Raw genomic sequence first — 24183 nt, 5'->3', positions numbered from 1 at the left:
CTTGCAGCGTATGGCATTCCAGGAAATGGTCACCGACCCATGACTCTCATGGCTGGTCAGATGCCTCATGAGATATTAGTCAGCCCCTCCCCCTCCCCCTCAGCTCGCCGCGAATCGGTGAACCTCAGCCTCTTACGGAACATATTGTGATGTCATGTGCGATGGTCCGATGACGTCATCAAACGGCCTGACGCCTCTTCAGGACAGTCGCGCGAGGAGGTGATCGTGCTGAATGAACGCCTCAGGAAGGTCAGCGGTCTCCTCGACTCGTCTTTCTGTCTGGCCAAGGAGGCCCTCCTCGGCCTGCACAACAAATACGACGGCGCCCAGGAGGGAGGCAACGTCTTCACCCGCTACAAGCAGATGAAGCTCATGATTAAGGTGGGTGAGTGCGAGAACGTGCACCGCTGCCGGACACACAGGACGTTTTTAACGCACGGTCTTAAGTTGTAAGCAATGCACCGTACTGTGAACTATATTAATGCTTTCATCTTATGTTTCTCTTAATTTATTCTAGTAGTTTATATTAATCCTATGTTTTTATTATTACCATATTTATTGTCATAACTGCGTATTTACGCTACCAGGCTTCAATTAGCAATGTGGCGCTTCGTGACAGCCGAGTGCCTCAGGTATGAGGTCCTTGGCTGAGATGTCGGCAGCGTTACGTCGAGCTATCGGCCCTCCCACGCACCATCAATCAATGCAGTCAGTATGCCATCGGCAGGCATATCTTACCGTCACCTGTAGGAATAGCCTCGTTCGGTCACGACTGTCAGGACAGCCATCATTCTTAGCGTAAGTGATGTCTTACCGTCAACTGTAGAGATGGTCTCGTTCGGTCACCGTCGTCAGGTCAGCCATCATTTCTAGCGTTAGGAACTTTTTGCCGTCACTTGTAGGGATCGCCTCGTTCGGTCATTGTCTTCAGGTCAGAATTATTACTGTCGCGGAAGCTCGCTTTGGTGCTTTAGTAGCATGTTATTTAGTAGCATGAAAACGAGGGACCCACGACGCTGTAACTGTAACCTAACCGCAGCGATGCAAATATAAACAGATCTGGGCAAGCGTATAACGATTATATTGAGTCTTTTACAAACTCTCCAAGTTAACCCTAATTCTTGATGTTCACCCATAACGGATCCTTCGTTGGCGGGGATGAATAATTATGGATGAATTGGAAAGACCATACAGGACTAATCATAACTATTATAGGCAACATGTTTATTGGTTATATGAACAACACATGATGTCAATATATATATATATATATATATATATATATAAGGATTACTTATTCCTCATTTAATTGAGATATGTTGTGCAGGCATGTAAGCTTAAGGTGCTTTTTCAACATCATTATAGATACAGGTAGATGTTAATTGATAGACGAGAAATTGCACAACATTTTCCATTCGTCATCAGTACGTGTGCACGGACATTTTAAAAGGTAGTTAGATGACAGGATTCAGCCGAGGTATCATTGGGTGCGATTGATCAGGTTTGCAACCTAACTTTCCTTTCCGACGGCTAGGTCATGAAATAGGAACGCTCTTATTGTATTACCTTTTCCACAACCGGCTACCCTCGGTGGTGCTAGAGTAACGTGCAGCCACGTTCACGATTGGAATGCTCATCAAAACGGGCTTAGTTTCCTGGCAACAGGCATATTTCGTCATTTCTGGCGTTTTTGTCGCGGCGCGTCGGACTGCGCCGCGACTTGCATGCATAATTGTACCGCGTAGTCGTTCAGCCCCACACGTCCGTCATAAGGGTCAATATCGCGCGCTTTCGAAATGTCAAATCAGCTAAATGATCCTCCATGTCAGGCAGGCAGCACCTTCAGCACGGCTTCTGCAGTCAATCATTGCCAGGATATCGGGGTGCTCCGTCAGGGTCTCTTCTCCGCGCCTGAGGACGCGTTGGCGCGATTTTGTGGCAGCGCCAGCGCCGTCCGGTGGTTGGCTATGACGTCAATGTGGCAGCCCCAGTGCCGGTTGGCTATGACGTCAGGCAGCGGCTCAATCGCTGATTGGTCATCGTGTGCAGGTTTCAACGTCCTCAGGCATCGCCTTCTTTCACGTCACTGGAGGCGCAGGTTGGTAGTGGATGACCTGATGGCGGCCCAAATCGGGTTGGGCACACCAGACGACAAGAAAATTAATGATGAGTTATGACGACGAATAGAAAATGCAACTCCGTATATCGTCGGTAGTTAGTGCCGCATGTTTTGATGATGATCGAGAGCTCAGAGTTTGACTCTCGCCGACGAAGAGCGAGCCAAGATGCTGAAGTTTTCAATGCGCGTATTTCCATGCCCGGCAGCGTAAGACTAAGTGACGCGTCACGACCACTCGCTGATGCTCATTTGCATTTAATATGTGAACGCCATGATTTCTAATCCTTTCCAACGATTACCTGTTTGGTGGACCGGGTTCCTCCTAGCTCTCCTCAACACTCTGAACTCTTCTGGAGAACTAAGTCAACGCCTTAATGAGGTAATTTTGGTTTTGTGATTAGCTTTGTTCGTTAGTAGCCATGAGTAAAGCCTCGAAACGACCACACTTCTTAATTTCGGTCCTCTTGCAGGCATGGTAACGCTGTCTAGCCAATTCCTCTTGGAAGACTGAACGTCGACTATTCCCACCATCTGAGCTCCCAACCCGTACTAATGCTGAAAAACCAGGAGCTCGACCCTTTTTGCCAATATCAAGTAGCACTTCTCGTACATAACGTTTGTAAGTCTTCACAGCACGGGCTTCTTCGCTAGCGCTGGCTCTCGAAGCCTTTAGCTTCTTATAACACCGCCAACTGAGCCTGCGCGTCGCAGGTTTTTGAGCGTGGTGCCCATTCTGGCGCCGTTGCTAAACTGCGGGGCAAGTATTTCCAATTGACACTGGATGTGATGCCAGCTGTGGGTGTTGCAGTCTTGCAGTCGATGCACGGTGCGTCACTAACGGCACTGAGGTCGGTAGGCGTAAATGTAATACGTGGCCGACTCCTGCCGGCGTCGTGCAACCATGCTATTCATAGACACCGATATGCTTTCTTAGGCCTGAGATTGTGAAGAATCGCCCTGATGACTGCGATCTAAAAAAGACGGCTTTGAGTGGAGCGGATGATGCGGACCAACAGCACATAGCAATAGTGGTCTCCTTTCCTCCGGCGTTCCACAAAATACCGAAGTTTCGATGCGTCAATTCCTCCCAGGATGTATTGCCCAGCGTACGCTAGCCTATCTTAAATCTTAATCTTTAAATCCAAGTCTTAAATCTTTCAGTCCATCGCCCACACCGGTGTTATTTGGCTGTGAGATTTATTGCTCCCTTTTGAGGTTTAATAACCGTGAAGCTGAGCTGGACCAATTGCGACTTCACTGTCAGGCCGTTAATGCATGCGGTAGAACTAAACAGGTGTAAAGTTATGGTATACACAGGCATAAACGCCTTTCGTAGTGCAGAAGTTCAAACTCCAAGTACTGCTACACCTCCCAATGGCAGTGAGGTCGCTTGCTGTTAAGAGGAGACCGACAATCCAGCATTTTTTAAGCATCGGGGCGTTGGTTCACATACTGGTAGTTTAAAGGAATTGTGTAGAAAAACTTTTTCTGATCCCATGGTAAGATGACTTTTGAGGTAAATTAAAATGCTTCAAATACTCAGTACATTGTGGAGTCTAGCTCTTTCATTTCATATCTTGTCTACAAATGGGTGGTCCAGTTTGCCAAATACGTTGGCTTCGCCAAGTCGTCGGCGTTTTCAGATGAAACAAAGGTATTAAGCTGCAAATATCTTTTAACCGCCTTGGCTAATAAAGGAGCAGACCCAAAACGCTTCGTCCACTACTAGTTCACTTCCTTTACAAATACTTCTGATAACCAAATGAGTTTTGATTTTGGATGCCTCATACGTATACGTAAAGAAAGCAAAAGTTTAGGTATATATATATATATATATATATATATATATATATATCAATGTCCGTCATGGAATGCAATCTGACCGTTCGTTGCTGGTTCCAGGAGGTGATCCGCCTGGAGACCCAGTACTGGGCGCTGGTGGAGGTGCCCCGACAGGAGAAGACGGAGCCGCTGATGGAAGGTGACCTGACCGTTCGTTGCTGGTTCCAGGAGGTGATCCGCCTGGAGACCCAGTACTGGGCGCTGGTGGAAGTGCCCCGACAGGAGAAGACGGAGCCGTTGCCAGCGTACGTCCTGCGCGCCTGCTCCATGCTGGAGCGGACCAAGGCGCCGCGAGATGGTGCTGGCGAGGAGACGGACGAGGAGCAGTTGGAGCTCATCGATCGGCTGGACGGTCAGTCAGGAGTGGTCTGAGGCCATTAGATGAGTGGTCTGTGGTTAACAGATGAGTGGTCTGGGGGTCAATAGACGAGTTGTCTGTTGTTAAAAGATGAGTGGTCTGAGTTCATACGATGAGTGGGCTAGAGTCAATGGATGAGTGATCTGAGGTCATAAAATGAATGGCCTGGGGTCAATAGATAAGTGCTCTGTGGTTAAAAGATGAGTGGTCGGAGGTCATGAGATAAGTGGTCTGGGGTCAAGAGATGAGTGATCTGAGATAAATAGATGACAGACCTGGGGTGAATAGATGATTGGGCTGAGATTAGCAGACGAGTGGTATTAGGTCAATAAACGAGTGGTATTAAGTCATAATATAAGTGGCCTTAAGTCAATAGACGAGTGGTCTGGGGTAATGAGACGAGTGATGTGAAGCTAATATCTGAGCTAGCTGTCGTTAGAGTATGAGTGAGCTGGGGTTAGTAGATATGTAAACCGGGGTTAACAGAGAAGTGGAGTGGGTTCAGTGCACGAATACATTCTATTCGTCTGGTGGTTGACCTGAGCATACTAGATTAGTGACCTGCGGTACGTTGATATCTGACCTGGGGCTTATGGTAAGTGGACGCAGGTTAGATGATTTGTGACATCCTGGGGTTACTCGCTAAGCAGCTTCGTTTTTGTTTTGTTTTTGTTTTTTGTCTGTGAAGGGGCTGATATAGCGTCCGGAGGTTTCAATGCTCAAGTTTCAAATATTTTAGAAATTCGGCCTTGAAATTTGGTGATTGCTCCTAACAATGCGTTTTCTTGACAACCTGATGACTGAAAAAACATAGGAAGAGTTAGGCGTGTTATTGGAGGACGTTGTCAGACGTTCTAAGAATTTTGCTTCTGTCGGGTATAGGTGAAGTAGTTGGACTGCTCGTCCCAATACAGAAGGACTAATTTCTTTAAAATAATCACCTGAGGTGATTCATAGTGACGCTTCTAACTGCTATTAAGAGGATCCCACTAGATACAGGAAGAGGAAGGTGAAATCACTTGTCTCAGGTTAATCACAAGGGATGTGTAAAGTCATTAGAGAGGGTCACTCGTGTGTTGATGACTCTTATAGTGCTAATGTACTCATCGATTTGAAAATTATTTTTGAATCGTTTAAATCCCCGTATTTTCTTTATAATATCAAAAAGACAGAATCTGTGAAGCAACGCATTTATGCTTGGGTTTCTCTGAGGAGAGGCTGATGCAGTAGACGTGTTGAACGACAAGCTTCACGCCTCCAAAAGAGCTTCAAAGCTTCAAGGGCGCACACATTATTCCAGATCGCTGGATCGAAGCTTAGTCGTGATGATGATTTGAGTTTTATGATGTGCTAATTGCACTGGTCATCTGGCGCCCGAAGAAAAGCCTGCCCTCATACCCCACTGACTTGAAACCTGTGAACCACTATAAATCACTTGAAATCAGTGAGCTCAGCTTGGGCATTGACACAGGTGCTGGTCATCCCGGCCAGGAACGTAGCTAAGGGAAGAGTCAATCCCCTTCACCTGAGCAAGAGGCTTACCCCAGATCAGTGGTGTATTTTACTATCCACTTTGGGGGCCTCAACCCCCCCCCCCCTTCCCCCAGCCGCTCAACTTGGGCTCCAGCCCCCAATTTGAGAGGAGATTGTGCTAAAGCCAGGAAAAACCTGATTTTGGTGATGTTGTTGGTAAATTGTGTCATGTTTTACTTTTCCTCCCCCCCAAGAAATTAATTCTGGGAAACCACGCCCCTGTACTAAATATTGGGAGATTTCTGATTAAGTCATCAAAATTTCCATTGTTTAGAATAACATTTAACCACCCCGAAGGAAATTCTGGGTTTGTGCCTGATGTAGGGGAGGCATATGTATGGATTTATGCGTACATTTATAAGTATATAATCTAAATCTGTGTCTTTAATAAATCTTATATAAAGTTTCATGCAAGGTATATATGCATATGCATTTTAAAGTTTATATGGATGATTTATACGTCAATGTATAACCTATATATATATATATATATATATATATATATATATATATATACATCATGTCGAAGCATGGGTTTGTTTCTACGTGCTCCCAACCAATTAAGCTCTGCCATTCAATATTTACTACTGTTATTAAATATACAATAACTGCCGTTCAGAACACCGAATTGCCTATCATGCTCACTCTTGACGTCGCCAAAAACACTCGCACGCGCCATTTTAAAGGGCAGGTGGTGACACCAGATACTTAAGCTAACGATGTCGACGTCTCGCCAAGATGTTGACGGAATCTTGATCCTAGCCAAGACATTTAGCTCCACACTTTGGCTTAGGCTGGGTCAGGCATCCCTTATTGTCGAAGTTCTTGGTAGGTAACGAGATTATATCTCCAATGGGTAAGTCGGTGTGAAATGCGACTAAAATACCATCACCGAATGTGCGCGTTATCATGCAAAAGGCTAGAGCACATTTTGACTGTTGCGCAGGCGATTGTCATCTAGATACGTTGACACTACAAAATGCGCTGAAATGAGTTGAAGCGAACGAAATTGTTTTCCTATCTAAGGTTATGAGATGCTTTTTACAAAGCACTTGCATGTGCTGTCAAACTGATTTAGAAAGTGCCTAAAATGCCTTAATGGAAGCGCCGGTAATGCTCGAAAAAGCAGCCGATGCACTATGCGTGATGTGCCGGATCGCTGCAAAATATATATCTTTGTCAGGTTTATTTCACGCTATTATTATGTGTACCCACGTGGGGCAGCCCTTACGAAGGAATGCTGTAACCCACGTGCCACACGTTGGTTTGCCCACAATTGGTTTCAAGTTGTCCGTTGGCCCATGATTATTTCATTTGTCTTCTTGAAATTGGATTGAGCTTTGCTTTTAAAACTTGACTACTTCTGCATTTAGGATTTTGCCTGTAGATTGCTTACACCCTAAAGTAACAAATATGCAAATTTAGCTCACTTAACCACAGCTACAACAGCCACAGCTGCGACAAAGTTAACGGCAGGTTTAGCAAAACTGCTAGATAAAATGCGATGTTGCCTTAAAACATTGAAACACGAAAGATTGTTTGCAGTAACACAGCGGTAATCATTTATTACTTTAGAGCTTCGTGTCATAGGGCTTCACAGATATGTGTCCAACCTTCATGCAACGTAGCCGTACATAATGAAACAATCATATTAAGCGTAGTCTTTGGATAATGTATAAGTTCTCAATAACTTGGTTGAAACAAGATAGGCTCAACGGTGACGTCTCAAAACATTTTCAGAGTAGTGTTTTTGCCTCAGATTTTTTTTGTAAAAATGATATAAATTTATAATGATGATAATCATAAAATGAAATGATCGAAAATATAGAAATAAAACTAAAAATTAACTGTATAAAACAACAATTTCCCGCCCGTTCCGGTGGCTCAGTTGGTAAGAGCGCCTGCCTTCCGATCCACCCACCCTGGGTGGGTTCGAGTCGCTTTAGGGCGCTCGCTATTTGCCCTTGACAGGTATGGCCTGCGGCCGGTAGCAGCGGTCGCGCTAAAGGTCAATTGACGTCAGAGGGCAGGACGGACCGTGCCGAGCATTGCGGCACGTTAAGGTTTCGCCACTAAATTCTGCCGTTGCCTGGGATTGCGCGATCGGATGGTGGGGTTCAGAGCTCACACAACAAGCACTGCTTAGCGTGAGCGCTGACCCCAGAAATCCATCCATTCAGAAGGGCTCGGATCAAATTCATAAATTAAAATAAAAATGTTAAAATATCTCGGCACAAATCTTGAGGGTCTGGCTGGCTGTCTGTAACATTCTCCTGAGGCCACAAGTATTTCGCTGGAGCCAGGATTGAATATCTCCTTTGTGGTAACAAACCTTAATGTCTTGGATTCGTTGACCTCGTTTTAAGGCTCTCAAGACAGTTGGAAGCACGCTAGGTGAAAAATATTACTTGCCATACTATGCCATGAATAGAAAATATTGCTATCCATGCCTTGTTATAAGGCAAATTAACGGGCGCAAAATCACCATCGCAGCTGAAGCACAGTAAAAAAATATCATCATCATCATGAGTGCATGCTATGCCTTGACTAGCAAAGAATGCTTTCCATGCTATGCTAGAAATGGAAAATAATGTATCCGACTCCGAACTTAATAGGCAGGAATTAATTTTGCGAAGACAATTATACCAATTTTAAAAACTGCATGCATGATCACCAACTGGAGCAGGACAACATCGAGTGCGGATCGATATTATCGCCATACCCCTCACTGGCACTACTTTTCCTCACCTTCTTGCCGCCATCCCGCAAACTCCGGCTATGTCTCACCACTGGGTCTAGGCCCGGCGAGTGCCTCAAAGTGAACGATCAACAGGCGCACGGCAGGCGTGTCGTGGGACGCCCCTCCCCCTTCCCCACTTCCTGTATACACCCTGACGCAATTTATCTGCATTTCCGATCGGCGGATTGGGTAGCATGGCGAGTAGATCGACTGGACGATGGACAATCTGTTCATTAGGGATGTCGCGTCCGCCCGTGCCGTAAATGGTATCACCGACCGCCCTGGAAGGCGACGTCTGCCAATTACCAGACAGCTCAGACGCGCCTCGGCGCTGGCGCGTGTGCTGATATCGGCACGCTGAGATACGGCTCTACGTTAGCCGCGTGCGCGGCCTGGATTAGATGTGTCGCGTTGGCGATGTGAACGTCGATGACGCCGATTTTTTGCTCCTGCAGACAGGAGGCCGCCTCCCTGACTTGTTCTGAAAGAGGGAGCCGTTTCCCAGACATGCCCAGGAGAGCCGTTTCCCAGACCTGCTCTGAGGAGCCGTTTCCCAGACCTGTCCTGGGGAGACGTTTCCCAGACCTGCGCTGGGGTGCTGTTTCCCATGCCTGTTCTGGGGAGTCGTTTCCCATACCTGTCCTGGGGAGACGTTTCCCAGACCTGCGCTGGGGAGCTGTTTCCCATGGCTGTTCTGGGGAGACGTTTCCGATACCTGTCGTGGGGAGCTGTTTCCCAGACTTGTCTTGGGGAACTGTTTCCCAGACCTGTCTTGGGGGGCCGTTTTTCAGGCCTCACCTGGGGAGCCACCTCCCTTTGACCTGTCCTGGGAAGTCGCCCTCCCAGCCCAGGGGCGGCGCTAGGGTTTTTGAGTTAGTGGGCAGGATTTTTAACGCATCCTGGACAAAATGGGGGCCTCCTCACAGAGGGTCTCCTGGGCGGGGTCTCACTCAAAAGATAGGCATATCAAGGGCATATGCTCCTTTATCAAATTGTGACATTCATCACATTCAATAAGATAATGTCAACGATTAAACCGATTAAACCGATGTCAACGATTAAACAAATTTGGGAGGGGCATTCTAGTTATCAAGCAAAAAGTCTCGGTAACCAAAAACAGGATTTCTTGTTCCAGAAAAGGAAATCCTGATGCATAGAGTGGCCTCCGAATCCAAAACAGGATGCTTGCAGGGTGCATAACGTTAGGATGCCTTACAGGATTACAGGATGCCAGAACGAAGGGACCTCCAAATCTAGCCTAGGGGCCTCGTTATCTCAAAACAGGAAGCCCAGATTCCGGACCGCGGCCATCTGATGCACGACAGGGGCCTCCTGTTCCAGAACTGTCCCAAAAATGGGGTCTCCTAAATAAAGAGGGTGCCTCCTAACCCAGAACATGGCCTCCTAGTCTGTAACGGGGGGCTCCCGGACCAGCAAAGGGGCTTCCTTGACACAGCGTTTGGGTCTCCTGATCTCGGCTATGGGCTACCTTTTCATACAGGTCTTCTCATGATCCAGTAAACGGACCCCTTGGTGTAGAGAGTGTTTTCTGAGCTGATTGAATACGCTCTAGCCCAGCTAAGGGAGACTCCTCGCTATGGTCTGTGGTAATCTTCGTGTAGCTACAATGCCTTTGGTTTGAAAAAAGCAATTTGGGGGGGGGGAAACATATTTTTGCTAGGCATTCAACCCCCTGCCTGCCGGCAGACGGAGGAACTGCTCCCTCTGCCCCCCCCCCCCTTCCCCCACGCCGTGCTGCGCCGCCCGTGCTCCTGAACCTCTCCTGAGTGATCCGCCGCCCGTGCTCCTGAACCTCTCCTGGGAGATCCGCCGCCCGTGCTCCTGAACCTCTCTTGGGTGATCCGCCGCCCGTGCTCCTGAACCTCTCCTGAGTGATCCGCCGCCCGCGCTCCTGAACCTCTCCTGAGTGATCCGCCGCCCGTGCTCATGAACGTCTCCTGGGTGATCCGCCGCCCGTGCTCCTGAACCTCTCTTGGGTGATCCGCCGCCCGTGCTCCTGAACCTCTCCTGAGTGATCCGCCACCCACTGACCTGCCCCAGTTGAACCACCTTCCCTGTCAGCCAGAACTGGCCTCCCTGACCCGTCTCAGGAGAGTCGCCAGCTACCCTTGACCTGCCTCAAGGACGCCACATCCCCTCATCTGCGGTGCGGAAGTCCACCAAGCGGGCCCGTCGCCACCGTGCATTCCAATTTCCCGCCGGTTGCCATGGGGACGGATGATTGATTTCCCTGCGCCGGGCGGTGAAAACATCTCATTAGGTGGCACAAATGAATGACGGGCTGCCTGGATTGGCAGCTTCTGGCCGAGCCCGTCACCCGCGCTCGTCGCCACACGTCGCGGTTATTGCAGCAGAACCGCGACCGAGGAAGTGATCATGGCTCGGTCAGGGGCGCACGCAGAGACGGGGCCTCGGGGTTCTCTAGCGATGGTCAAGTGGAATAGTACGACGCGGGACGGTGTGTGGAAGGAATGGCAAAGAAGTGCTGTTTTTCTTCGACCTCGCTTCCAAAGCCATCAGCCAGCAACGCTTTCCTGGTGCAGATCAGGAAACGGTACGAGGCTATGTTTTATGTGTGGATTTCCAGAAACACCTGCATGGCAGACCGACAATCAGGCCGGGAGTTTCGGAACCAATGTTTCTCCGCCTCTCGCAAATCGTTTCTGCACGCAACACTCGGAGTGAACCCGCGGTACACTAAGGTCGGATGGTATTGTGATATATTCTTTTCATGCGATTTAACGGGCGTAATATTATAGTTTTGAATCAGTACGGTAAATGTGTTGCTCACCATCCTCATTGGTACTGCCCTTGGCTAATGGGGGGGGGGGGGGGGGAGAAGCGGATTGGCTCGCGGGGGCGTGACAAGGTTTACTGAAACTATGTTAAAGTATTTCAAAAGCCAGGAGGAACATGAGCGGGAATGAACCGATAGACGGACGAAGCGAGCGTGCTGGGAATCACGGAACGCATCGATGGGCCCTGCTTGGATGTGAGGGTCACCATTGATCATAGACGGCGTCTCCTGCTCAGCAGCAGCTTTCGGTTCGCTTACGAACGCATCAGTCGGCTAGTCAGAGGTAAGTGTGTCATAACACCTTCCAAGCCTTGAAGTGGTTCGCTTACGCGTGACAGAGACGCTTGACGTCATTATGAACCGTGGCGTCCGGGAAGCAACCTCAGGTAGGTACTCGTAGGCCAATGTAGAACTGTTCCCCGATCTTCGGATGATAGCGAACTACTCCGCCCCACAAGATAGCCTGCGCCGCATCGTTGACTCGCACAAAGCGGGCAGATGATTTGCCACCGGCCGGTGAAAGCCGCGCATATTGTTTACCGCAGGCCGACGTGGGACCTGAGATTGCGGCATCAGTGATTGCCTCACTGATTGCACCACTGATTGCATCACTGATTGCATGAATGATTGCAACACTGACAACAACAATTAGCATTTATTTTATTACACAATTAGCATTTTATATCACATTACAACAATTAGCATTCTCCCTTTAATAATTGCTAAGCAAAGCAAAATTCACTTACAGGATGCAATAGGTGTTCCTAAGCCCTCTTATTCCGTGAAACGTAGGAGTTTTCCATGGAGTTGAGACGGGCAGGCATCCACACAGGTATCACTTCCGAGAAGTCTTCCCAGGCAGCACGCACAAATAAAATGGGATGAAATACAGCCGAAATATGGGTTCGAAGTTTTCGTTTTCTGCAAATATGCCATAAACGAAATGCCTTCTATTTTAGTATAATGATTTGAATGTTATTATGCCGAGTTTTGGACCTTCAATGTAGCAGCATTTCATACCGGGTTTATGCTCACAGCTGAAAATAAGAGCAGAACTGAGCATCATGACTCTGCACGCACAACAGATATTTTACTGACCCCATAGTCACTGTGAAGTGTGGACGTTGCGGTGCGTATCACAGAGTCGTCGGCAGCGGCAGTCACATGCATCTTACAATAGGCCAGTAATGAACACAGTCGCTACGCGGATTCTCCATCGGTGTAGTAAAAGCTGGACATGGGTATCTTCCTGCCAGATATCATCCGTATGGCAGGAGATTTGCTGTATTCCAAAACGGTCTCTGGGAATTGACGTAGTTTTTCAGCCTGCAGCGCTTCGAGTCTCCGGAAATGCCCACTGGGTTAGCGTCATTAAAAATGTAGGGCATTCGCCTGCGATGCAGCGTATGTTTGGTGCCCTTGTTCAATTTCCAATGCGTTGGTGTGCTTTGGAAGTTTGTGCTTTTGATGAGGCGAACTGTCCTGACTTAAATGGCCTCAATGTCCTCAATGCGTGGACCCCTTTCTTTCTTTTCCAAATCGCTTTATAACATTTCATGTGACAGAAACGACAAATCAATATTTGACGAATGACGAATAACGAGTGGTTTTACCATTGTTTTTACCATTTGTCTGTCTGGTTATGAATGGTTTTACCGGTTTCGGCAGGTCTGACGATTACCCAGATCCACCAGGAGAACCAGAAGCTCACCACCGACCTCTACAGGCAGCTGAAGAAGTACTCTGCGTTGCGAGCACTCATCAAAGGCCTGTCTGTGAGTTGACGCCACGAGACAACGTCTTTAGTTCTGGTTCCTCACCGCAATGGGTTTTCAGGGAGCTTGCTGAAGGTAACATTCTGCTGCTCACACGCCCAGCACACATTGCGCATAGTGGAGGCTCTAATTGTGTGGCACCATTGAGGAACAGTCCTCAGCGCCCTCCTGCTACCATCCTCACCAAAGTACCCGTGCGAACGAACGGCCGGTCCCGACTTCTGCTGGGTGTTCTCGCCAACGTGAAGGACTCGCCTTTAAGTCACAGGGATTTTCCGTCTTCAACAGTTCTGCATTACCGCCAGGCGGCCATTTCCTGATGACACACGTGAGGTCTTCAGCATGCGTTAGTGTGCGTTGAAGGACGCGGAGGTGACTGTTGCCTGGCAACTGACAGCGTCGGTGGGGTGATGGCAACAGTGCCACAGCCATTCGGTTACATGATGATCAAAACGTAGATAGGAGAGCAGGAGGAGACGACTGAACCAAGTTACAGAGACCGTTTACGATTAGTCCTTTTGTGTTTTCATGGTGAAGGTGCTATGGATAGATCACCAGCTGAATATCCCGCACCATCGACCTTGTGGTTTGCACAAATATGAAACATCTCTATCCACAATTAAAACCGGCACAGTCGCGAAACTCTCGATGGCAAAAACGCACCGTTGGATACATCGCTCAGCAAAATTGGCGCGAAAACGCAACGTTAGATGCTTCGACACGCAAAATTGGCGCGGGAACGCAGCTGCGGGGAAATGGCTTGGCACTGTCGTGTTCCGCTGCTGCGATAGCTGATTTGGCGATGATTGTTTTCCAGTAAAAACTGTCCAGACTGCGGTCGCCGAGCAGTACGCAGGCAGGGCCAAAAGGTGGCGCCACCGCTGATTGTATTCAGGCCTTCTTGTATTAAATATCAAGAAGCGCGAGCACGACCAACAATGGCCAAAACAGACGGGCATTCTGGGATGATTGCACTGCGCCTTGGCCTCCTTTACATGCTCTTTACCACAGATCACTGGGGCGGACTACGGACTAATTGGTAATTATCCGCGTGGTTTCTTTGCGGTCCAGCTAACGTTCCACAAACAAGGCGCATCTTACGTGGCTGATGACACATCGTGAACAATGTCTGGACCAATTAGCGACTGGCGCGGTTGAAACAAACAATATGGCAGCCTGGCCGCACACCAGTCGTGGGTTCAGGGAAGCCGGACAGCACCATGGCCGCGTTCGATCTGCCGTCAGCACGATTGTCAGTTGGAATTCGTGACGTCATGCCTGTTGACGGAGCGTCCAACATAATGGCGTCCGCCAGCGTCCGCAAACATATTTAACTTTACCTCCGTTTTCTTTCTTTATCTTTTAACGTTTCTTCAGGCCTGAGACTGCGTAGTTTATGGAAATGGGATACCTGGTTTATTATTTCCAGGCATCCAACTCGTAAGTTGAGTGCCTTCTCTCATTTCCATATCGTTTAACTTAACTCCCTTCTCAATTTTAGTGTTGGCTCCAATTTTGTGGAAAAATGTATGGCTTTCAATGCTATATGCACTGATATAAATACTATCATTTCATTGAAATCCTACTTGCCCTGACCCCATCTCCGGGACGCGAGGTGATTTTCTCCTACGCCCAATCTCTTGGATTACTCCAATTCTGTTGATTAAATGGGAACGCAATCACTCACCACCCAACTCACTGTCACTTTCCTTCCCACGTTTAGGCTTGCATCAGGCAGCAAAAGTCCTTTTCATCTTCCCTATGTTGTATTCCTGAAAAATTAGACAAGTGCCCCCAATACCCTGTGCCCCCACGCAGCGCACTCGCAGACTCAGAGCCACTAACATCTAACTCGCACTTTATCAGAGCTATTCACATCATCTTGTAACGCTCCTTCTTCCTGCTGACGGATTGACAAAAACGTCCTGGCAGCAGCGCCATCCGGCGCGTGACGTCAGAAACCTCGTGACTATTATGGCCATCACCGTAGCCTCTCAGGCACCATATAAAATCCTATGTAAGCAGGCTAATGAGCAGCACTTAAAAGGCAAAACCAGCCCCAAGAAGAAGTTGTGGTCGCTAATTACGTATAGCCCCACCCCCCCGCGCCCAAGTGCTATATGCTGGTGACCCGATACGATGAACGCAAAACTAGTTATACTCCCAGACTACGTGGTGACGAAATAATTCGCTTGGTGATTGGGGATAACATTGCTTAAAACGGGTGCCCCCCCCCCGCCCCCTCCCGTGTGGCCGGTTGAATACCCTTCGCTCGGGTGGGGGAGAACATTCAACTCCCTTGAAATTGTTTTAAAAAATTAAGAAAGCTAGGAACACCGAAGTCAAAGGATGAATCAGCCCGCACAAGAATTCACTTTTGTCCAAATTTGAGGTTTCTAGGTGATGAAATTCCGCTCAAATGAAGTGAATCAAGGCCAACCTCCAGATCTGTGTCCAAAGTGCCCTCGGACATCACAAGTGTCTTCGACCAAAATCCTATGAGGTTATTTTGATTTTTGCATTTGAGTGAGTGTCAAGGACTACGCTATGCAATACGCTATTAAGATAAAATGTTGACCTGGGTCATATCAGGTTAGTGGCCCATTTTGACCTTCAAGAAGTCCATGGACTATGTCTGTTGTGTTTCTGTGACTGATAAATTATAAATGGGCTTCAGAGACCACCCCATACGGCAACCTCTAGTTAAAAAAGCAAGTTGGTTTCAACCTCATTCCGACCTTGATGTCTGCCCATATGGCGATTAAATTTGTTGCATCCTTAATTATTTTTTAGCTGCGAAGCTATCAAGACGTGTGTTTTCTTCTAAAGCTCTGTTGTCACATCAGATTGAACGGCTTCCTGGAAACTGCCTTTGCTGGCAGCCACTGCCTATCTTTGACCTGCCATGGGTCAGCGACAAGGTACTTCCAATTTTTTGTTATACCAAAATATTTTGCTATTCGATTGCCTACATCTATGCAAAGTTCGCTACCACGTGCCGTTCGGAAATTATTATGTAACAACCTGCGGGGGATCAAACTGATCGCGAGCCGACGGCGGATCAGGATCGAATTGATTGCGAGCCGACGGCGGATCAGGATCAAACTGATCGCGAGTGGACGGCGGATCAGTATCAAACTGATCGCGAGCCGACGGTGGATCAGGATCAAACAAATCGTGAGCCGACGGCGGGCTTAAAGAGGCGATTCCTGAAGGCGTTGAGAAAGCCAATCAATTAACTCCAAAGGGCAAAACAATCCACAAGCAGGTAGGCTTTTATATGAGGCGGTATAAGTAGCCTTATTCCTTGTAGAATAAACAGGAAGATGAAGGGGTAGGTGTGATATTTCTTCCACATGCCTTTATCGAAACGAAAACGCCGATTTTATTACCGTTACCGCTGCTGCTGTCGTTTCTATGAAGGCATGTAGCCAAAATATCATATATTTTTCCATTTTCCTCTTAATTCCACGAGGAATAAGGTTATCAGTGTTGTCTCATCTTTATTCATACTGTTCCTCGCAAATGCATTTAACAACTTGGTAGTCTTTTGCGTCATTTAGCGTTCATAATCTGTAGAATACAGATTGTGGTGTGACTAGAGTGGCTGGCATTTGTGGCTGAAACTTCAGGGTGCACGATGAACAGTGCTCGCTATCTGTACGCTGCGCCCACTACAGTCTTTGCTGGGTAATACAATCCTACAATACGGTCGACCCGTGGCCTGACAATCCTCTGATCAGGTGCCATCTGGCCACTATAGCATGAGGGGGCCAAACATTTCACTTGCGCAGGGATTCGAACCCGACGCCGAGCGACACAAGTCCCCAGTCTTATACCCTGGAACGCGTGGTAGTCAAGCCGCTGCTGAAGCAACCTATACTGCAAAGGATGTTGCTACGTAAATACCAGCATGGGAGTTCCCAGTCTTGTACCCTGGAACGCGTGGTTCGTGGTAATCAAGCAGCTGCTGAAGCAACCTATATTGCAAAGGATGTTGCTACGTAAATACCAGCATGTGAGTCCCCAGTCTTTTACCCTGTAATACGTGATTCGTGGTAGTCAATCCGTTGCTGAATCAACCTATATTGTGAAGGGTGTTGCTACATAAATGCCGGCATGCAGACAAGTACGGTAGTAGTTTTGGACGCGTGTGATGCATGCTGAAATGCTGCGAATGATTTCGACGAAAACGGGCGGGAAACGAGAAGTTCGTGCTTTCTGTTCAGAAAACTGGCGATTTGCCGTACCAAGCTGAAGATGTTTTCAGCTCAGAGGCCGACGACCCTCCTCTCTGTGCGTCTGGTTATCTCCAAGGTGCGATTGTCGAAACCTCTCGCAGGATATAAGTAGCTGCCATAATCAACAGCTGGATCAGCTGTTGATCAACTGTCCAGTGGCACTGGTCATACCCACAGTGGCACTGGTCATACCCACTGGTCATACCCACATTTAGCTTGATATGCGCACACAGACAAGACAGTAGTATTAGCCTTATTCCTCGGAGAAAAAAACAGAAAATCCAGGTGAATGGAGACATAGCTGGGTTCATATTTCCGCAACATGTCTCTATTGAAGAAATAGCAGAAGTGAATTCGAAATTGCCATATTTTAATTTAGTCATTTTGAATTTACTTCCTCCATTTTTTCGGCAAAGTTATGTTGCCGAAATATCAACCCAACTATGTGTCCATTCACCTGGTTTTTCTCCGAGGAATAATGCTAATACTACTGTTTTCTCTATGTGAATAATGTTCCTCGCTCATGCACTGAACAACTTACGTGATATGCGCACATGACCGAAATTTTCAAATGGGGTACCACTTCAACCCCCCCCCCCCTTCTTCTTCCTGTTCCTTCGCCGAATCGGAGGCAGTCCAAAAATCAGCAGCCGCGAGACGCGACAGAGCTGGTTGTCTGGTCACGTGGCAGCTTTCCGCCGCTCAGCTGCCCTCCAGACCTCGCTGATTGGCCATAGTCCGATCCGATCAGCGGGTCCGCAGCAGCGCTTAGCCGGTGTCAGAGCCGTCTGACAGGATTTACGGACAATTCCGTTCGCTACGTCTTGGACAAACAAAAGTAGAAAGGTTCGCGCGCTCCGCTGAATCTGGATCTTCTTTGCTGAATCTGAGTTGTAAGGTAACTAAGTCAGTTTCACAGACAACCGTGCAGTGCTATTGGCTATTGGATAAATATATTGATATGCAATATCGCAATGTCCTCAAAGTAAACATTGCCACGCGATGGTTTTGGTTTCCTTTCGTTTATTCGATTCGGTTTTGCTATAACAGCTAACTGATCGTGTTCGGTGGTGGCGAAGCTCCTAGAGTCGCTGAGAGGAGGGCCGAGCGCGGAGTGCAAAGTTCAAAGTGGAACCGCCTTTTTCCATACGCCGTCATAAGGCACGTCATAAATTTTGTCGTAGTTCGCGGCAGCTACCATTCAGCCGCGGCCAAGCAACCTGCCGTCGCCATCGCGTTGCAACCTGGCGTTGTCGTCGCCAAAATATGCCAGATCCTCCCTATTGCGAAAGCTAGCCTATCTATGAAAATTGTATCGCTCACTATGACTTATAATACTGCGATTAGTAGCTCAAAGCCTCAATGGATAATGTGTTTTTGCACTACTTCGTATTGGCGTAGCTTTTGAAGAGAATACGCCGCCTTTTTGGCACACTCTACTCATTGTTAGATCAGACGCGTCCGATTTGAACGGTAGTACCGATTTTTCCAAACACTTCTGAATAGCTCAGAATTTCTAGTTCAAGTAGAAATTCCACTTTCTATTTCCAGCGAGGGAAATTTTATTGGACTCCCTGCTCACCAGTATTAACGTAGTGCGGTTTATTTGTCTGGCTTTTTCCAACGTGGGTGTTCTGTAATGTGTACAATGCACTGATATGTAAGCACGCTAACGAAATAAATGCTACTAAAGTTTGAAACAGTGTTATAAGCAGAGAGAAGTTAAAGAGAAAAAGATGTCCAAATATGAAGCTTTTATCACACGAATTCAACGAAATGTTATGCTATGACTTTGATTTTTCTCCCGTGGCGTTTATTTTTTCGAAGCGCCCTTTGACTTTGGGAAACGGAGTATTACATGGTCTTAAGTGACGCACAGGTTCAAATCTCAACCAATGCGCTTCTCGATAACTGGCCTTTGCCGCCCCCTGCGCCAATCACAAACGTTCAGTCGTTCTAACGTGATTCATACCATCTTTTTGCGTGCCACTTTGTGCCAAGTGCTACTTTTAAGCCCACAGGTCTGCAATGTGCGGGTTTAAGCAGCTCAAAAGTGTTACCTTTAGCCCCTAGCAGCTGACGACGTTCCTCAGCAGGTTCTGCTGTCGTCATGGCAACGAAGGTCGTCGTGACGACGGCAGTCGAGACAACTGCAGCTGTTGCGGACTCGGGCTTCATTCTGGGGCTACCAAGAAAGAAAGAAGTGTTGTGCTCTGAGATGACACTGCTAGCGCACTGTGGACTAAAAAATTATTAAAATTGTTCTCCTTAGTGTATCTTGATGGTACTGCAGACCCACTGCTCAGGGCTATTATAAGACATAAGTGGTCTTGAGATTTCACCAGCAGGTCTTTACAATATGCCTGGTCGTTAATATGTCCTTTAACGTCGTGCGCTTATCAACGATAACATTTTTTAGATGTGACGCACAATCTGTTTCGTCATGGATGGCCGACGCCGTACCTGTTGTGCCATCAGTGGCTGACGTATGTCGCATCTCACGTAAATGGCGTGTGTCGTTCCTCCCTCCTGTCGGTGCACGCATCAGTCACCTCTCGTGACTGACGTGTGTCGTACCTCCGGTGACTGACGTAAGTCGAACCTCCCGTGACTGACATGTGTCGTGGTTCCCGTGACTGAAATATGTCGTGCTTCCCATGACTGAAGGGTGCCGTACCCTCATGACTGAAGTGTGTCGTGCCTCCCGTGACTGAAGTGTGTCGTGTCTCCCGTGACTGAAGTATGCCGTGCCTCTCGTACTGAAGTGTGTCGTGCTTCCCGTGTCTGAAGCGTGCCGTATCTCCCGTGACTGAAGTGTGTCGTGTCTCCTGTGACTGACGTGTGTCGTACTTCGAGCGTTTGCCGTTTGTCGTACCTTCATTTACTGAGCGGGTACGTCCCCTGCTCCACAGGACGCGTATGCCGCCTCCAAGATCTACCCAGCAATCCCCCGCTACATGCTTCTGACCACCATGATCAGGGACGTGCTGCACAGCCCTGAGTACATGGAACTGTACCGCCTGGTGCCGCCTGCCAGCCCCTCTCCGCAAGCGGCCAGCTAGTGTACAGAGACCGCGTAGAACGCAGGAGGCGCAACCTGACGCCCAACAGTGAGGCGTTGACTGTAGCAGGCTTGTCGGCCAGGCAGCTAGGACTGCAGCGTGATGGAAGAGACGCTGACAGGTGCCGAGATGGAGAATGCACGGCTGGAGAAGCAGAAACTGCACTGTTTCGATGCGTTATGGAAGGAACTGCAACACACTAGAGGTGGACGACGAAGGTGCAAGACCGCGCTAGCGCGCAGGGTGCAAGAACTGCATGGGCCGAATTCGAAACTGCTGATGTTTGGTGATAGCAGAGCAGAGACCGGACAGCGCTTGGACGCAAGACCATATGGACTGTGCGGAGCGAGACAATGCCAAAACAGGTACCGCGCCCGGCTAGTCTAGCAGTACAGGGAGAAGGAGCTGACATAGGGACCACCAATACACGGCACCAGATACCGGTTAGAGGTCACGCGGACGAAGGCTCACTTGCTGCGCGTGGGGACAATAAAACAGGGCTTGTGCTTGGCAAGGCACAGTGGCGGCAGGAGATTAAAGAACACCATGACGAAGCATGGACTTGTCGAACAGGTACTCATGGAGCTTAGTGTCTCTTTTTTGAGCGTTTACCTCGCCCCTATGCGATAGAAAACTGGATGTAGGAAGCTCGCAGATATATAGTTAAAAGCCAAAACGCCATGTGTTTCCGGAAATGTGGCCTGAGGACCACTAACTCCGCCCATGACAAGCACTAGATCGGGGCTGTATCAGCTTCAAAATTAGAATAGACCAGTAACCATCCGATAGCTTTCAGTGCAGGCTTAAAAGGCTGCTCACATTTTATGGGGATAAACTTGATACGATTTCTTCACAGTTTGCTCACGATTTGTTCGTTCCCTTTCATTCCTTGGCCTCGCGCTGTCGTAAACGTCGGACGAAATTCGGCGCGACCTTGGATCTTTGTTGGACATGCAAGGATTCAGATGAAAGCCGCTCTTGTTAGTCTCCCTCGAGGCGTCCAGGTTTAGGCTCAGCCCCAAGAGTCCTGTCTTGCCCTGACACGATCCTGAGCGAGATGACCAGATGGCAGGCACCCATGTGAAGCTCGACTGCGCGCTGGGCACAAAAGTTCGTGTCGAACACGTTTCCAGGTGCTATAGCGGCAACACGTGTCCAGACTTCGTGGCATGTGTGTGCGTGGCCTCCTTCAGAGGCATGCTGCGGGATCGTTGCGCATAAAAGGTTTACAACAACCAATGTGGCAAGGCTTCCTGATGAGGTGCGCATTGTGCGTGAACTGAGAGCTCCCTTACGTTGAAGGCGTTGCGGTGACCCTAAGCAACAGAAGAGCATTGCGTGTGATATGCGGCGATGTGGCTGACGCCAGCCCTGTGGCACCTGTCAGAGTGGCAAGCCTTGGAGAGAAAGGGATCGAAATACGCCCCTCTCCGTGACACTATGTGCCCCGAGGAAAGAGCCCTCGCAACATGACTTTGCCCCGAGAAAAGAGCTCTCGCAACATGGCTTTGCCCCGAGGAAGGAACCCTCGCAAATGGTTTTACCCGGAGGAAGGAGCCCTCGCAACATGGCTTTACCTGGAGGACGGAGCCCTCGCAACATGGCTTTGCCCCGAGGAAAGACCCCTCGCAACATGGCTTCGCCCCAAGGAAAGAGCCCTCGCAACATGGCTTTGCGTCGAGGGAAGAGCCCTCGCAACATAGCTTTGCCCCGAAGAAAGAGCCCTTGCAACATAGCAGTACTTCCGTAGATTGGAAGCGCGGAGCAACGCCTTTTTCTGGTCTTGGAAGGGAGTTTGTCATTTGACGGAGCCTGCGCTCGGCGCGGCGTTGCACCCCACCACTCAGTGTCCCAGAACCACACAATGTTCCATAGCAATGTCTGGGGGAGGATAGCCTTAACGCCGACCACGGTAGCCCTAGGTCAGACAAGCGAAGTCGGCAATGGAAGTTCACATCGTTCGGTAATTGCAGACAAGAGATGTGAATGTCGAAGAAACAACAGCCACTGAGACATTCCATTACACCTGCGCCGTGCTGTGTAATTTTTTTCGACTTCCGAGATGCTCGATCGAACCAGGTTCAATTAAACCCAGGTCAACGACTGATCAAATGCAAGTTAGATTTGGCAAGCCAATGACGTCATTATCCTCGTGCGGATCATTTACACATTATAGCTTGCTAGGCCCACCCATACGTCTGAAGTTTCAAAAGACAGAAATCAGCCCCATCCTGACCTTGATCCTGACATTGACCCGACGCCTTTTGTCCCTCAGCCCCCCATCCCCTGACGTGTGGGTCATAAAGTGGTGATGTGGGGTCTAAGGCGGGCTTGGGCAAGTGCTCCGTCCGATGGCAATCCCCTTTCCGAGAACAGCGTCAGAACTGAGCATCGCGTCTCGCCGCATTCGACAGCATATTTGCCACTGCCCAGGCGTTTGTTTGTCAGGGTGGTCTGGTGGTGATGCCAGTGGGCAGGCGGGCCGACTTTGCCAGACTGTGACTAACGTAATCACCGGCTTTTTGGCTCGTTTTTAATTCACTGGATGTCACGTTCTACTCGTCACAGATGCACCAAAAAGTCTACTGTCAGCAGGGCGTAGCTTTGATGCCACATCAGAAAAACGAGATAAGGTGGGTCAGATTTCGTCCCATTAACATCCTTCAACGCACGTGTCAAAAGACTGCGGTGAACGCCATGATACGACCGAGCACTCTGCTGCAAACTATGCTTTCAGAAATCAAAAGGAAAGACTGCCTGCCACTGTGAATGTGCTGTTTACCATGTTTCCTGGTTGGTCGGAAGTGCTGTGCAGTATAGGTATGTTCGGGATTGTAACCAAAGACATTGAGATGAGGCTCTGCGGCATTGGTGAGCGCAGGTGAAAGCAGTGCTGCCAAATGCGACTTTTCTGCTTCGGTCGGCTGAGTCTAGCGGCGTCTGGTTAAGATACTATCACCAGATCGGTCTATGTGCTGCCAGATTTGCGCCAGATCGGTTTGGCGCGGGCGGCGAGTTGGTAAGATCCAGCCGTGTGGGCTGAACATGCTTCATTGGGCTACAATTGCCTGTCTCTCGTGTCCAGACCACGCGAGACTGGCCAAATGTGCCGTAAATCTGTGTTCTGTCGCGCATCAAAGTCGTCCAGAATCCAATTTCCTCCAGATCTCAGCGGCGGAGGCCCATCAAGAGAAGGCATCTGCGGCTGCCTGCGTATTGCGTTCCGGTGAACAGAAGATTGCGCGCTCGCTACGATTGCAACTGCGCCGACCTGCGTGCGACGGGCCGGTGCGTTTGATGTTCACTGTATCCGTTTCTGGGTGGTGTAAGCATATTCAATGTCCGTGTGGGAGTGCGCGGGTTGCCGCCTCGCCGCTTTCTGGGGACGATGCTTGAACGAGCCGCTTTGTATGGTGGTGGATAACAAAATGTTAGTGGTTTGACGTCACGAAACTGGATGCTGATGGCGTTGGTTGAGCGTGGGGACCCAGATGATAATACACACGCCTATGATATACGTGCAAGTTTAGACTACACTTTGTCACGCTGCTGGACGTAGCACCCGCGGTGCCTTCCGCAAGTTGTGTATGTTTTTGCGTCTCATGCACAGTCGCCGCTACTTCATGCAACATCGTGAACGCGTTCGTGGAGCAAATGCACCAAACCGGAGAGAGAGGGCGAGAGGGAGAGAGAGG

The 24183-nt window shown here is 48.8% G+C and overlaps 1 protein-coding gene across 1 annotated transcript; it reads left to right on the top strand.

The window, feature by feature from the left end:
- Positions 1 to 202: 202 nt before the first annotated feature.
- Positions 203 to 23981, top strand: LOC119104912 (uncharacterized; the record flags this gene model as incomplete). The annotated part of the gene is given in 4 exon segments (XM_037228649.1): positions 203 to 381; positions 4130 to 4313; positions 13079 to 13185; positions 20339 to 23981. Coding segments are annotated over 4 exon segments (620 nt in total), but the record flags the coding sequence as incomplete, so codon positions are not given.
- Between the last annotated feature and the right edge of the window lie 202 nt (positions 23982 to 24183).

This window comes from Pollicipes pollicipes, unplaced genomic scaffold (assembly GCF_011947565.3).
Source record: "Pollicipes pollicipes isolate AB1234 unplaced genomic scaffold, Ppol_2.1 Scaffold_6052;HRSCAF=7182_pilon_pilon_pilon, whole genome shotgun sequence".
In the NCBI taxonomy this organism is placed as follows: domain Eukaryota; kingdom Metazoa; phylum Arthropoda; class Thecostraca; order Pollicipedomorpha; family Pollicipedidae; genus Pollicipes; species Pollicipes pollicipes.
The sequence above is the reverse complement of the archived record's forward strand: the minus strand, read 5'-3'. Positions and strand labels throughout refer to the sequence as shown.